At 39.8% G+C, this 15,532-nt stretch overlaps 1 protein-coding gene across 2 annotated transcripts in view; it reads right to left on the bottom strand.

Moving 5' to 3' along the window:
- Window positions 1-15,532, bottom strand: part of KCNH1 (potassium voltage-gated channel subfamily H member 1) — a 381,430-nt gene that overhangs the window by 352,763 nt on the left and 13,135 nt on the right. For both annotated transcript variants that reach the window (XM_043568866.1, XM_043568865.1), the window contains exon 2: window positions 493-616. In XM_043568866.1, the coding sequence (XP_043424801.1) occupies window positions 493-616 (124 nt within the window). The remainder of the gene's footprint in view (window positions 1-492; window positions 617-15,532) is intronic.

Genomic DNA, 15,532 nt, shown 5'->3' with positions numbered 1-15,532 from the left:
GTGTCTGACCCTTGGTTTCAGCCCAGGTCATGATCTCACAATTCGTGCTGACAGCACAGAGCTTGCTTGAGATTCTCTCAATCTCTCTCTCTCTCTCTCTCTCTCTCTAAATAAGTAAATCTTAAAAAATTAATTTACTCATCTAAAATTTTATTTCATTTTCATTTAATTTTATTTCATCATCTTTCAAATCATGTAACATCTCACAAACTTTTGAATTCCTGTTTTATAAAGAAAATGACTTTCCTGAGTTTTTCTAGCACCCCTCCCCCACATCTCAGTGACTTCAAGTCCCTCATTTTGTACAGACCATGCTTTAAGGCTTCTTGGATTTCCCAGCATGTTGCGTGAACTAGAGGTAATATTACCATAAACATTCCCGTATAAACATTACATGAGAGAAAGGCAAATCCCACACCAAGTAAGCCATTTTTATTTTTCCAGAAAATACCAGGATAGACTGGTCAACAGAACAACCCCAAACATAAATACCTGCAGGTACTGCTTTTTTGCATCACTTCCGCCCTGTGATAGCCAGACAGCTTGCAAAATCCATCATTGCTGTACACGATAGGCCAGTCCACTATCTGGGCATTCCCCAACACAAAATTAGTATCTGTTAAGAAAAAAAAAAGAAGGAGAAAAGAAAAGAAAAGAAAAGGGCATATGAGGCAAGACATTAGTTGAGATTCAATGAGGATATACATAATGTCAACCAATCCAGGTATCTTTGCTTCCCTCTAAAACAGTCTCTTCGACAGGAAAATGGCCCTGTGCAGAATACAAAAGAACAGTCCTTTAGAGCTGAATATTTGGAATCCAAATGCTAAGGTTATTATACTCCAAGAAGAAGTTAGCCAAGGAAGCATACTTAACCAACCAACCGATGAATCTTGCAGAGATCCAGTGATTCCCAGGAGATACATTCAAGTTCTAACTAATCTCAATGAATGTACACTGGTACTATGGAGCAAGAGAGAACATAAAAGGAATTTCTTCTGGGCTCCATCTAGCATCTTAGCCTTATCAGTCTTTTGGCCAAAAGCTACACATTGGCCTTGTTGACCCTGAGTAGCATTTACCCATCCTAAGAGAAGACAGTCTTCTTAGGGGGCAGAGGAAGAGAGACAGAGGATTGCCTCAAGAAACACACCAGATAGCCCTCCTCTTGGTAAGGAAGTGACTAGACACCGCCCCCCCCCCCAATACTAGAGCCTTGCAGAACCTGATCAAGAGGCTCGTGATGGCAAAAGGTTTCTTGCTGATTTTGAGATTTTTGTAGCAGCAGATGCCACGTGTCAGAGCTCTTTCACTGACCACCAGCCCACGTTCACTTCAGATGCAGGAATGAAGTCAGCAGGTACGGCTGCTCAGTGGGTTCTCATCACTTCCCACATTTCTGAAAATCAAAAGCCTTCAGTATTTTCTGTGCTCTATCAACTGTCCCTTTTTTTCTCTTCAAGACCTTAAATTAAGCAAATAACATCCAGAATTTAAATATAATCATTTTTAGCTTGGCTCTCTCCTCTCCACAGAATACTTACCCCTTCCTCAAGAAAAGAAAGAACACGCACAAACCCTTCTTTATTGTAAACTGATGGGGGTTTGTTTGTGTATGTGTACTGGATAGAGTGAAACAGTAGTGACATATAATGTCTTCATTTAATTGGGAGGTTAATTTTGTTCTAGTACAGCATTTATTATTTATTCACAACATGGGTAACCATCCTTCCTATCTATGTGGGGAGGAGTGGAGGAATGAAAGGGAGGAGAAATAACTACAGTAATCTACTTTTGAGAATGTTTTCATCTATTTAAAAGGAACATAAAACACAACTTTCATGAAGTTAATCTATAAACCTGTTAAATTTATAAATAAGCTTTTGGGGCGCCTGGGTGGCGCAGTCGGTTAAGCGTCCGACTTCAGCCAGGTCACGATCTCGCGGTCCATGAGTTCGAGCCCCGCATCAGGCTCTGGGCTGATGGCTCAGAGCCTGGAGCCTGTTTCCGATTCTGTGTCTCCCTCTCTCTCTGCCCCTCCCCCGTTCATGCTCTGTCTCTCTCTGTCCCAAAAATAAATAAACGTTGAAAAAAAAATTTATAAATAAGCTTTTAAATTTTTTTTTCAACATTTATTTATTTTTGGGACAGAGAGAGACAGAGCATGAACAGGGGAGGGGCAGAGAGAGAGGGAGACACAGATATAAATAAGCTTTTATTGAAAATCTACAACCAGTCTTTCCCTCTGTCTCTCCCATATAGTCATGAATACTTGTTGAGTGCCCACTAGGTACCAACCACCTTATAAGACCCTGGAGATATCCAGCCTGATGAGATATGGTCCATGCACTCCAGGAACTTATCAGGACAAGAAGATGTGCACAACCAACTGAAGAAAGCAGTAACAAACTGATTAACTCCAAGGTAGGCAAAGAATTGTGTCTCAGAGGGATCATATATGAACTTGTTCTAGTCTGGAAAGATGAGTAAGACTCATTCAAACATTGTGAGTGCCTAACATATATGATACAAAAACAATATTTAGAGAAACGAAAATATGATGCCTGCCTTTGGTAAGGCTGTGGGAGGAAGGGAACATTCCAGGCTGAGAAGCAACATGAGCAAAGGTCTGACAGCATGGAACACATAAAGACAGGTGTAGACAAAGGTCAGTCAGGAAGATTGGAGAATGAGCCCAAATACCAGACTGCGATGGGTCTTGACTGTCAAAGATTTTTGACTTTGTTCTGGAGACAGAATAACTCTTTATATGTTGGTCTTTTCTTCCTGAATAATTCACATTTCTTGAAAAGAACAACTAAGCCTTTAAAAAAAGCACAACATTCACTAAATCACCCCTGAGTGTATATGAAGTCCGGTCAGTTTAACTATCTCTCTTGTTGAGTAAAATGGTCAGTAATTTCCTTCAAAGACTTAGAGCAGTTGAAGAAAACTGAGTGAGCTTTTTCATGGCTAGTGCCCCACTAAAGCTATGTGTTAAGAGGGAATAAGAGCCAGTTATAGATAATAATTGACTGCTTGTTTTTATTTTCTCTCCTCTCTAGGCACCATTAAAATAAAATTAAATGAATTAAAAAGGTAAAAATCCACAAAAATTAGAGGAAAAGAAAACAGAAAAAAAATGACTATGGAAGAAGCAGAAATAATACAGGAAACAAAAAGAACTTTAAAAAAAAATCCCCAATTATCATCCTTAGAGAGATTCAAGAGATATTACATCCATAAAACATGAACAGGATGACAAAGAAAAAAAAAATAAGAGAACATGTAAGACCTCCTGTAAATTAAAAGTGAGTAATTAAAAATTCAATGTAAATGTTAGAAGATAAAGTCTTGCAGAGAGTAGCACAGAAAAACACAAGAAATATTTTTTAAAAAAATAAGACACCCTGATGAACACGGATGCAAAATTCCTCAACAAGATATTAGCCAACCAAATCCAACAATACATTTAAAAAATTATTCACCACAACCAAGCAGGATTTATACCTGGGATGCAGGGCTGGTTCAATATCCACAAAACAATTAACATGATTCATCACATCAATAAAAGAAAGGACAAGAACCATATGATCCTCTCAATAGATGCAGAGAAAGCATTTGACAAAATACAGCATCCTTTCTTGATAAAAACCCTGAAGAAAGTAGGGATAAAAGGAGGATACCTCGAGATCATAAAAGCCATATATGAACAACCCAACACTAATATCATCCTCAATGGGGAAAAACTGAGAGCTTTCCCCCTAAGGTCAGGAACAAGACAGGGATGTCCACTCTCACCACTGTTATTCAACATAGTATTGGAAGTCTTAGCCTCTGCAATCAGACAACACAAAGAAATAAAAGGCATTCAAATCAGCCAGGAGGAAGTCAAATCTTCACTCTTCGCAGATGACATGGAACTCTACAAGGAAAACCCGAAAGATTCCACCAAAAAACTGCTAGAACTGATCCATGAATTCAGCAAAGTTGCAGGATATAAAATCAACACACAGAAATCAGTTGCATTCCTATACACCAACAATGAAAGAGAAATCAAGGAATCGATCCCATTTACAGTTGCACAAAAAAACCCATAAAATACCTAGAAACAAATCTAACCAAAGAGGTGAAAAATCTATACACTGAAAACTATAGAAAGCTTACGAAAGAAATTGAAGAAGACACAAAAAAAATGGAAAAAGATTCCATGCTCCTGGATAGGAAGAACAAATATTGTTAAAATGTCGATACTATCCAAAGCAATCTACATATTCAATGCAACCCCTATCAAAGTAACACCAGCATTCTTCACAGAGCTAGAACAAATGATCCTAAAATGTGTATGGAACCAGAAAAGACCCCAAATAGCCAAAGCAATCTTGAAAAAGAAAACCAAGGCAGGAGGCATCACAATCCCAGACTTCAAGGTGTACTACAAAGCTGTAATCATCAAGACAGTATGGTACTGGCCCAAGAACAGACACTCAGATCAATGGAACAGAATAGAGAACACAGAAATGGACCCACAAACGTATGGCCAACTAATCTTTGACAAAGCAGGAAAGGAGATATCCAATGGAATAAGGACAGTCTCTTCAGCAAGTGGTGCTGGGAAAACTGGACAGTGACATGCAGAAGAATGAACTTGGACCACTTTCTTACACCGTACACAAAAAGAAACTCAAAATGGAATGAAGACCTCAATGTAAGACAGGAAGCCATCAAAATCCTAGAGGAGAAAGCAGGCAAAAACCTCTTTGATCTTGGCCGCAGCAACTTCTTACTCAACACGTCTCAGAGGCAAGGGAAACAAAAGCAAAAATGAACTACTGGGACCTCATCAAAATAAAAAGCTTCTGCACAGTGAAAGAAACAATTAGCAAAACTAAAAGGCAACCAATGGAATGGGAGAAGATATTTGCAAATCACATATCAGATAAAGAGTTAGTATCCAAAATCTACAAAGAACTTATCAAACTCAACACCCAAAAAACAAATAATCCAGTGAAGAAATGGGCAAAAGACACAAATAGACACTTCTCTGAAGACATCCAGATGGCCAACCAACACATGAAAAAATGCTCAACATCACTCATCATCAGGGAAATACAAATCAAAACCACAGTGAGATACCACCTTACACCTGTCAGAATGGCCAACATGAACAACTCAGGCAACAACAGATGTTGACAAGGAATTGGAGAAAGAGGATCTCTTTTGCATTGTTGGTGGGAATGCAAACTGGTGCAGCCACTGTGGAAAACAGTATGGAGGTTCCTCAAAAAACTAAAAATAGAACTACCCTATGACCCAGCAATTGCACTACTAGGCATTTATCCACGGGATACAGGTATGCTGTTTCAAAGGGACACATGCACCCCCATGTTTATAGCAGCGCTATCAACAATAGCCCAAGTATGGAAAGAGCCCAAATGTCCATCGATGGATGAATGGATAAAGAAGATGTGGTGTGTATATGTATTATTCCGCAATCAAAAAGAATGAAATCTTGCCATTTGCAACTACGTGGCTGGAACTGGAGGGTATTATGCTAAGTGAAATTAGTCAGAGAAAGACAAAAATCCTATGACTTCACTCATATGAGGACTTTAAGAGACAAAACAGATGAACATAAGGGAAGGGAAACAAAAATAATATAAAAACAGGAAGCGGGACAAAACAGAAGAGACTCATAAATATGGAGAACAAACTGAGGGTTACTGGAGGGGTTGTGGGAGGGGGGATGGGCTAAATGGGTAAGGAGCATTAAGGAATCTACTGCTGAAATCATTGTTGCACTATATGCTAACTAATTTGGATGTAAATTTTTAAAAAGAAAAAATAAAATAAAAAAGAAATAAGACAGAGAGGACCAATCCAAGAGGAACAACTTGCCTCCTAACAGGAACAGCAGAAAGAACAACATGAGAAAAAGCCAGAGACATTTTTTTTTAATTAAAACAATCAAATGTAGAATAAAGATATTCAGATGTGCAAAGAGCTAGGAAAGTTATTTCTCACATATTCTTCCTCAGGAAGTTACTTGGGGATGTGTATCAGCAAAGTGAAGGAGTAAGGAAAGAAGACAACATGTGAACTAGAAGGAAGAGTGGCTCCAAATATAGAAAGCAAGAAGGAAGCTAATAGAAAGATTTAGCACAGAATGTTCAGAGAACAGAAGTTCCAGAAGAGAGTTATCTAGGGAAAGAGGAAGTCAGGTTCTGATAACTTTCTTGATCACCTGCAACAACATAAAAAGTCAATATGGTTATTATAATTTGGGGAAGAGAGGCAGGAAAAATTAGAAGCATCGAAGAAACAAAAGCTGTGCAAGAAAGGAAACCAAGGGGCGCCTGGGTGGCGCAGTCGGTTAAGCGTCCGACTTCAGCCAGGTCACGATCTCGCGGTCCGTGAGTTCGAGCCCCGCGTCAGGCTCTGGGCTGAGAGCTCGGAGCCTGGAGCCTGTTTCCGATTCTGTGTCTCCCTCTCTCTCTGCCCCTCCCCCGTTCATGCTCTGTCTCTCTCTGTCCCAAAAATAAATAAAAACGTTGAAAAAAAATTTAAAAAAAAAAAAAAAAAAAAAGAAAGGAAACCAAATCACACTATGTCATTATCGCTCTCACAACAGTGTAAACACCTTATTAATTTCCAATATTCAAAACCAACATATGGTCAAGGCATGAAATACTTAACTATAAGTATCTGAATATAACTGTATCAATTCCAACACTGTGAAAATGCAAGTGATAAGTTGAGAGAGAGAAGTGAGAACAATCATGGGATGGTGTCTAGTGATGACATAATAAAAAAGAAAGGTATATAGGAGCGCCTGGATGGCTCTGTCAGTTAAGTGTCTAACGCTTGAATTTGGCTCAAGTCATGATCCCAGGGTCATGGGATCCAACCCCAAGTTGGGCTCCATGCTAAGTATGGAGCCAGCTTGAGATTTTCTCTCTCTCTGCCCCTCCCCTGCTCATACTCACTTTCTCTCCTTCTGTCAAGAAAGAAAGAAAGAAAGAAAGAAAGAAAGAAAGAAAGAAAGAAAGAAAGAAAGAAAGAGGAAGGAAGAGAAAGAAAGAGAGGGAGGAAGGAAGAAAGAGAGGGAGGAAGGAAGAAAGAGAGGGAGGAAGGGAGGAAGGGAGGAAGGAAGGAAGGAAGGAAGGAAGGAAGGAAGGAAGGAAGGAAGGAAGGAAGATTTTCCTTAAAGTTGCAAAGATAACCAATAAAGGAGTAAAATAATTGTATTAGGAGAAAAGGGTAGAAAGTAAATAAAGTGAGATAAAAACTCAGCTAAATTAACTGAAGTCAACAGCTAATAGCTAAAAGTGATAAATCTAGAAATAGCTGTAATGCATATTATTTAGAGACATGGCAGAAACTATAAGAAGAAACAGCTAAAATTAGAGTATGTGACTTCTGGTGAGCAGGATAGGCAAAGGGACAAGGCACGGGATGATTCTTTTTCTTCATAAGCTTCTTCAGTTTGATTTTTTTCAACCAAGAATGTATATTATTTTGATAAAAATAAGTATATTCTTAATTTTTAATGAACTTAATCAGAAAAAATTAACTTATTAATTTTTTATTTGCTAAAAAATGAGAACAGGATACACTCAAGCTCCAGATATCACTGCAATTTCCCATAACTGCATTCTGGCCATCCCTGAAATGTGCTCACCCTTCCTCAAGCATTTCCATTGTCCCTGGGGTGCAGATAACAGCCTTATCTGGGAAAAACCACATCTCCTAGTATCTTCTTGGACTTCAGAAAGGAAATAGAAAAATAGGAAGTAGTGTAGGAATAGAAACATCAACCTACTGATCATCCAGTCAGAGGATTTCTCAATCATAGATTTCAAAATTCCAAAATAGTTATCTCTCACTGTTAACCCAAGCAAGAAATTCTAGTTGGCAGGGAGCAAGATTCCCTTGTCACTATGTGATAGAAGATTTAGGAATTCCCTCTTTACTGAAGGATGTGGACTGAATGAAGGAAAGAATTCCAGTCCTAGTCACAAAGTCATTTGCCTCCAACAGGAGAGAAATTCTTCCCCCTTCCCCTGCCTCTCCCTTGCACACATGTATATCCTACTATGGTTGGCTGGAAAGGGAGAATATTCTAGATTCCCTTCAATTCCTAAGCTACAAATAATTGACCTGCAAATTGACTTCCAAAATCCAATCTATTTATAAATTGTGGGCTACCTATACAAATAACAACACATGTATCATCAGAAACTAAGAGATTCCACATAGGCAATATTCCAGGTATTAATAATAATGTATACCATTTATTGTTATTTACTCTGTGCCAGGCTCTGTACTGAGACGTTATCATATATTAAGGTGGGGTTTTTTAACCATTGTAACAATCTTTGTGAGGTGGTATTACTTTACTAAAGGAAGTGTCATGGATTTCATCATTTTACTCATGAGTACACTGAGCCTCTGCAGACACAGTCAGTCATAGCAGGTTAGAGTTAGGATTTGAATCCAGGTCTATATGACTTCAAAATCCATGCTTTTAATCATCATATTACATCATCTCTCTCTTACTCCATTAAGTACTGAAATCAGACCATTTCTATGAAAATCTTTGTAACACATTAATGTTCCTTCCCATAAAAATACTAAGTATAATGAGACCTTTAATTGATGAGTCAATAATGCCATTATTGTTATCATATATCATGATTCTATCTTGTGATCTACAATGATGTCCTCAGGAAATATTGATGTGGGTAGAAGCAATTGTTTCTCATCTAAATGTTTGGGTTCTTCTGTCCACTTTTCAATGTTTTGTCTCTTTCCTCACTTGCAAATTATCACTTCCCACTTCTTAAAACATAGTATGCTGACCTATTCTATAACAGCACTGCTTCCACACAGTGATAGAAGAGAAGGGACAGGAGAGGAGGGGACACTTTGTGCCTGGATCCCCATCTGACATCTGTGGAGAGGACACCACATTGGCAACTTAAAGGTGCTGCAGAGTAAACCTGGCAGTATTAGCCTCCTGAGCACCGCCTCAGCTCTTATGGAGTCTGGAAAGGATCCAGAAGCTTCCAACTATGCCACTAGTGCTGAAGTTGCATAAGCAGATGGTTATCACAGTGGAGTGAAGCCACCCAGTAGCCAAAGGCTGTGTGTCAAACTGCCCCACTTGGGGGTTCAGGAAAATATCAGAGATGAACTGCACAGTCAATGGGGGCCTAGATGGGATGAAGTTACATACACACACACACACATTTACACACATACACATAACACACACATATGCACACACATACACATATACACACACACACACACAAGGGAGTATGTGTTGGGTTGAGGCAGGGCATCAAGTTCTGTTGCCTCTACCCCACACACCATCATGGGGAAAAGCAATGGGAAGGGCAGAACTGGATTCTGAGCACAAGAGACTAAGTCACCTAAAAAAGAATAGTAAAGGGGCACCTGGGTGGCTCAGTCGATTAAGCGTCCGACTTTGGCTCAAGTCATGATTTCATGGTTTATGGCTTCGAGCCCCGCATTGGGCTCTATGCTGACAGCGCGGAGCCTGGAGCCCACTTCGGATTCTGTGTCTCCCTCTCTCTCTGCCCCTCCCCCCTCTCCCTCTTTCTCTCTCAAAAATAATAAACACCTTAAAAAAAGAATAGTTAAAATGGAAGAGCTGGAGATACTACTAACTGGGATATTCATAATCTCCCTTTGCTGTTGAGTGGAGCGGGAGCTTCTGAGGGAGATAAGATTTGCTAAATAAAATAAAAAGTGGACCTAGGTGGGTCTGAGTCAATTGCTACCATGCCTCCAGAAGTATGTCTGCAAAAGAGATAGGTTCATAAAGTGGGAATCCCATGAAAAAAAGTGCAATAAATTCTGGTGCAAGAACCCCATGACAGCACTTTTGCTTAACCAAGTCTTAATTCTTCCAGGCAGTTGGCTATGTTCCCGCTGGTGAAGAATGCCAAAGAAGAGGGCTCTAGTGAAGTGACATGGACTTTCTAGTCAAATGGAGAGACATGCACTACATATCCAAACATAAATGACTCTGGGATTATTTACTATTTTCCTAGCTGAATATATGAAAATTTATTTCAAAGCCAAACAAAACTTAATTAGGTAAGTATCCCACTGCATGAACAAAACATCAAAAAACATACTGCCGCAGAACTGGCCTGATCTGGATATAAGTGATTTGGAGATTGTAAACTGGAAAATGTTGGGATATCTGCCATTCTTCATCAGTGAAAAGGGCATCATCACCTTCAAGACTGCATGTATTAACAGTCACTGGATCATTACTCCATAAGGTAGACAGACACTGGTATTAATCCATTTTTATAGATATTGTACAAAGGCTTAGTAAATCTAAGAAACTTTCCCTAGGTCCTATGTCTGGTAGAGCTGGGACTGTCTAACACTGTATCAGTGTTCTCCACAGAAACAGAACCAATAGGAGGTGTGTGTGTATGTGTATGTGTGTGTGTGTTTATCTATGTAAAGAAAGAGGGAAAGATTTATGATAAGGAATTGGCTCATGTGATTATAAAGGCTGACAAGTCCCAAGATCTGCAGTTGGCAAGCTGGAGACCCAAGAGACATAATGGTGTAGTTCCAGTTCAAGTCTAAATGCCTAAGAAACAAGAGAGCTGATGGTGTAGGCCAAGGAAGAGCCAATGTTTCAGTTCAAACCCAAAGGCAGAGAGAAACTAATGTCTCAGCTTAAAAGTAGTCAGACAAGGGGCGCCTGGGTGGCTCAGTCGGTTAAGTGTCCGACTTCAGCCCGGGTCATGATCTCGCGGTCCGTGAGTTCGAGCCCCGCGTCGGGCTCTGGGCTGATGGCTCAGAGCCTGGAGCCTGCTTCCGATTCTGTCTCCCTCTCTCTCTCTGCCCCTCCCCCGTTCACGCTCTGTCTCTCTCTGTGTCAAAAATAAATAAATGTTAAAAAATTAAAAAAAAAAAAAAAAAGTAGTCAGACAAAAGGGGAAAGTCAGCCTTTTGTTCTGTTCAGGCCTTCACCTGATTAGATGAAACCCACTCACAGTAGGGAGAGCAGTGTGCTTTATTCAGTCTACTGATAGAAAAGTTACACTCATCTAAAACCATCGCAAAAACACCCAGAAAAATATTTGACCAAATATCTTGACACACTCTAACCAAGTCAAGTTTACACACAAAAATTAACCATCACAAACACTAAAGCCAATGCTCTTAACTGTATAATGCCCTGCAGTAATCTTTAACAGAAATCAGCAGAACCATAGCTCACAAATTCTGCAGCTCCCTCAAAGTCCTTGGTAGTACTCCAGGACTCTAGATTTGGCAGAATACAGTACCTCTATAAAGCTCTACTTTGATAAATAGCTTTTATGATAAATAGCTTTTTATGATAAATAGCTATTTATCTTTCCATGCCTGGGGCTTCCACTGAGAGAAAGGAGTATCTACCCATCCCCAGAAAGAAGTGTTAAAATGAATACTTTGACCTCCTTCTTCACCCCCCTCATTTATACCTGCCTAAGTAGATTGATCAAGCTATCAATAGGTATCTCAAGGGCAAGGGGAATCCACTCTGCGCATCTTGACCTCTCAGACTTGCCTGTGCCTGGTGTGGTAGGGGAAGCCAGGGCCTGAACTACTTCTCTCAGAACCCATTTGTGACAGCCCTCTGTTCTGTCATCTCCAGCTTCTTGGCCTAGGAGTGACTCATGGTCTAGAGGCCAAAGTCCAGGCTTGAGGAGGGAGACAGGTGTGCAGCATGTTCCCTTGTCCAGTTTAATAGTTATAAATCTGATACCGTATTTTGACCTTCATGTGGCTCCTTCAGAGAGTCTTCACTTGGGTAAAACTCTGGAGGGATAAAGGTTAAAGGCTCTCCAACACATTGACGCAGATCAAGGCTCCAAGAGACCAAAGGTTATTCAGAGGTCATCTGCTTTCCTGCCTCCTGGCACTATCAAACCAATCACTGGTTACAGTCTTCATAAAATACCTACAAAGGAAGAGGCAATACAATCCCTTCCAGAGGATTGCTGGTGCTTTATAAGTCCTTTTCACCTTCTCTCTTCTTTTAGTAGGGACCAGCCCCTTACATGTCTCAGGCCCATGGCTCTGACAACTGGTACGGTCAGTTGAGATTATACTGGTAGCCCCCAATAAACCATGCCTCCTCACATTCATGCCCTTATTTATTATTTAGTTCTCTCACCTTAAATCTGGGTGGGCCTGTGATTTGCTCTGACCAACAGACTGCGGTAGAATGGATGCTATGCCAATCCCAGGCCTACACATTTAAGGTCCAGAAGCATCTGCTTCTGCACTCTTGGGAGCCCTGAGCTGCCAGGTGAGCCCAGGGCTATACATCTGGAGACACCATATGGAGAATCTACAAGCACAGGGCACCAAGTAGGACAGAGGCCATGAGATTAAACAGAGAAGCACCAAGGAACCTCATCAACAATTAAAACTAATGGGAGAATGGGGAGGGGGTGGGTAAAAGACACCCTATTAATCCACCCTTCCCCAGCAATCCCTAGAGTCCCCAGAGCACCGTCTGAAAGAACAACCATGGGGACAACCACAAGGTGGGTCCTAGTGGCAGCACTGTCCCTAATGAGCTGTGTGAATGTCACTTCAGCTCTAGGGATCTCAGTGGAGGCAAACTAGTTTTCTATGCTTCCGGCAGCAATAAAATCTGACTAAGTAACCAGATTCATAACAAAGAACAAATCAGATGAAGCCTCTACAACCTGCAATCACCCACCCTTGTGGAGTAATCAACCAGTTATTAACTTGAAATATCACTTCTCTAAATGCTGGACTCTGTAGAGTCTAGGCCACTTTAAAAATAACAGAAACAGAAGATGTGGTATATATATACAATGGAATACTGTTCTGTGATGAAAAAGAATGAATCTTGCCATTTGCAACAATGTGGATGGAACTAGTATATTATGCTAAGGGAAATAAGTCAGGCAGAGAGAGACAGATACCATATGATTTCACTCATATGTGGAATTTGAGAAATACAACAGATGAACATAGGGGAAAAGAAGCAAAAATAAGATAAAAATAGAGGGGACAAGCCATAAGAGACTCTTAAATACAAAGAACAAACTGAGGGTTGCTGGAGGGAGGTGGGTAGGGGATGGGTTAAATGGGTGATGGGCATTAAGCAGGGCAGGGGGGGCACTTGTTGGGATGAGCACTAGGTGTCATATGTAAGAGATGAATCTCTGGGTTCTACCCCTAAAGCCAAGACAACACTGTATGTTAACTAACTTGAGTTTAAATTTAAAAAATAACAGAAACACCTTCTAAACTTAACTAAGTGGAAAGTGATACATTTCAGGTGAACCATGTTGTACCAGGCTTTTTGCTCAGTGAATTGCCTGGTTTTAGAGACATGATATGATGTGCCATTTTAATGTAAAAGTATACCATGTTGTCAAGGGAGGCTATAGTAAAAATAAATCACATGTTGGTGGGTCAGTTTATATATACAGAAAATGCCTAAATGTGTCTTTGGAATCTATAAAATCCGGGTAAGACATATGCTTTTGACTGTAGGTGATAGCTTCTGCAGATAGAATGTGAAACTTCCAGCCAGCCAGTGGCTCATTCTGAAGCACACAGCCTGTTTCCAAATTCATATTCTCTGAACTGATCAAGTCCCTCCTACACTGTTCAGTAAAATGTGTAGGTTCAACTTGGCTGCCCTTGCCATGATTTATTCATTGGCTCTCATCTAAAGTTCCCTGTGTCTCCCGGTCTTTGATGCAAATTAGCCAGATTCTACTGCCTCCCTCTGATGCCTTTTTACCCCTAAAGGTCTTTAGCTGTAAGAGCAAATGCAATGAAATGTAAGGTTTCCCAAATTCAACCTTCCTCAGCCCACACAGTTTCCTCCAATTTGTAGAATAAAAACAAATACTCTTAAAATTTGAAAGACACCCCCTCCCACCCAGAGTAAAGTTTCTTCAGCCGATTGGGGCCATGAGCCAAACCACACTGTAGTAAGTAAGATGGGTCAAAATCATTCCAAACTTACCATTTGCCCATAAAGCATAACACAGAAATATTCTAAAGAGAAATTATTAGAAAATTACTTTTCATCATAATTACCACAAGTAACAAAGGAGAAACTAACTAAAGCAATGGCTTAGAAAGGTGACTCAGTCTGGGCAATCACACAGATAAAAGCTACATTCAGCAAGCAGTTGACACAAATGTATTGTTCCCTGAGAACCCTGGTTATTTGGAGGCCTGTGGTGTACATTTGACAATATGCTTCTAATAACTAGAGATATTTCTCTTAGAAGGGAACATATCTTCGTGATACTTTCACTGCTACAAGATTACTAAGGCTATCTATCAGTGCTCTTATAAAAAGCAAGTTTGAGTAAAATTATTTTTTCTTTCTTTTAAAACAATAGAAAAATGATTGAGATAAATGAGAACAAGATGTACGTAAGCACTAGACAAAGACAAGAAAATAATAATTTGATTTGCCTGAACCTAAATAAAATCCATACCAGAAATTAATTTTTTTTAATTTTTTAATGTTTACTTATTTTTGACAGAGAGAGAGAGAGAGAGAGAGAGAGAGAGAGAGAGAGAGAGACACAGAGCATGAGCAGGGGAGGGGCAGAGAGAGAGGGAGACAGAATCCGAAGTAGGCTCCAGGCTCTGAGCTGTCAGCACAGAGCCGGACGTGGGGCTCGAACTCACAGACCGCGAGATCATGACCTGAGCTGAAGTCGGACACTCAACCGACTGAGCCATCCAGGCGCCTCCAGAAATTAATTTTTTAAAAAAGCAAAAAAAAAAAAAAAAACCCACCCAGATCAAGATTTGGTAATATTTGGGAGAATGGAGAGGAGATAAGAAACAAGGAGTTAGGTCAGGATGATATACCTAAATAAAACATTTAAAATCTTAATCATGTTTAGGCTCTACTGTGTTTTTCAACAATAAAATTCCATGAAAAGGACCCTTCTAAATTATCAAGGGCCCAATCCTGGTACAATACAAACTGAACTCCCAAGAGATTCGATAGTTACTTGCTTTGCCTCTAATTTTAATATACTTCATAAATATATTTTGATTATATCAGTAAGTTACAATGGAATGAGAGCTTTCCATTTCAAGAGCAAACTCAAACTCTGTTTAACTGTGTAGTTGCCCCTAAGTACGTGGTTTCAGAGGCATGACCTCCACCTTCATTGAGCATCAAATTAAAGGATTTTAAAGCATTAAAAACAGATGAATCAGTTTTATAAGCAGTTTGGAAGGGAATAAAACTGTGTGAGAAATGTAAACTTTTTTATGACTCAATGGTAGTTTACTTAATAAACAAGAGGTCAGTGGTATGTTGAACTGCTGTGAACAAATATTTGTTGGTGTCATCAGTTGCTAACAAATGGTACAACAGATTAATCAAGTAGGTGTTTTATAGTCATAATCATTTCTTAATGCACATCTTTACATATTACAGTCACTTTGAACAAAACTCTTTGACCAT

This window comes from Prionailurus bengalensis, chromosome E4, assembly GCF_016509475.1.
Source record: "Prionailurus bengalensis isolate Pbe53 chromosome E4, Fcat_Pben_1.1_paternal_pri, whole genome shotgun sequence".
Classification (NCBI taxonomy): Eukaryota; Metazoa; Chordata; class Mammalia; order Carnivora; family Felidae; genus Prionailurus; species Prionailurus bengalensis.
The sequence above is the reverse complement of the archived record's forward strand: the minus strand, read 5'-3'. Positions and strand labels throughout refer to the sequence as shown.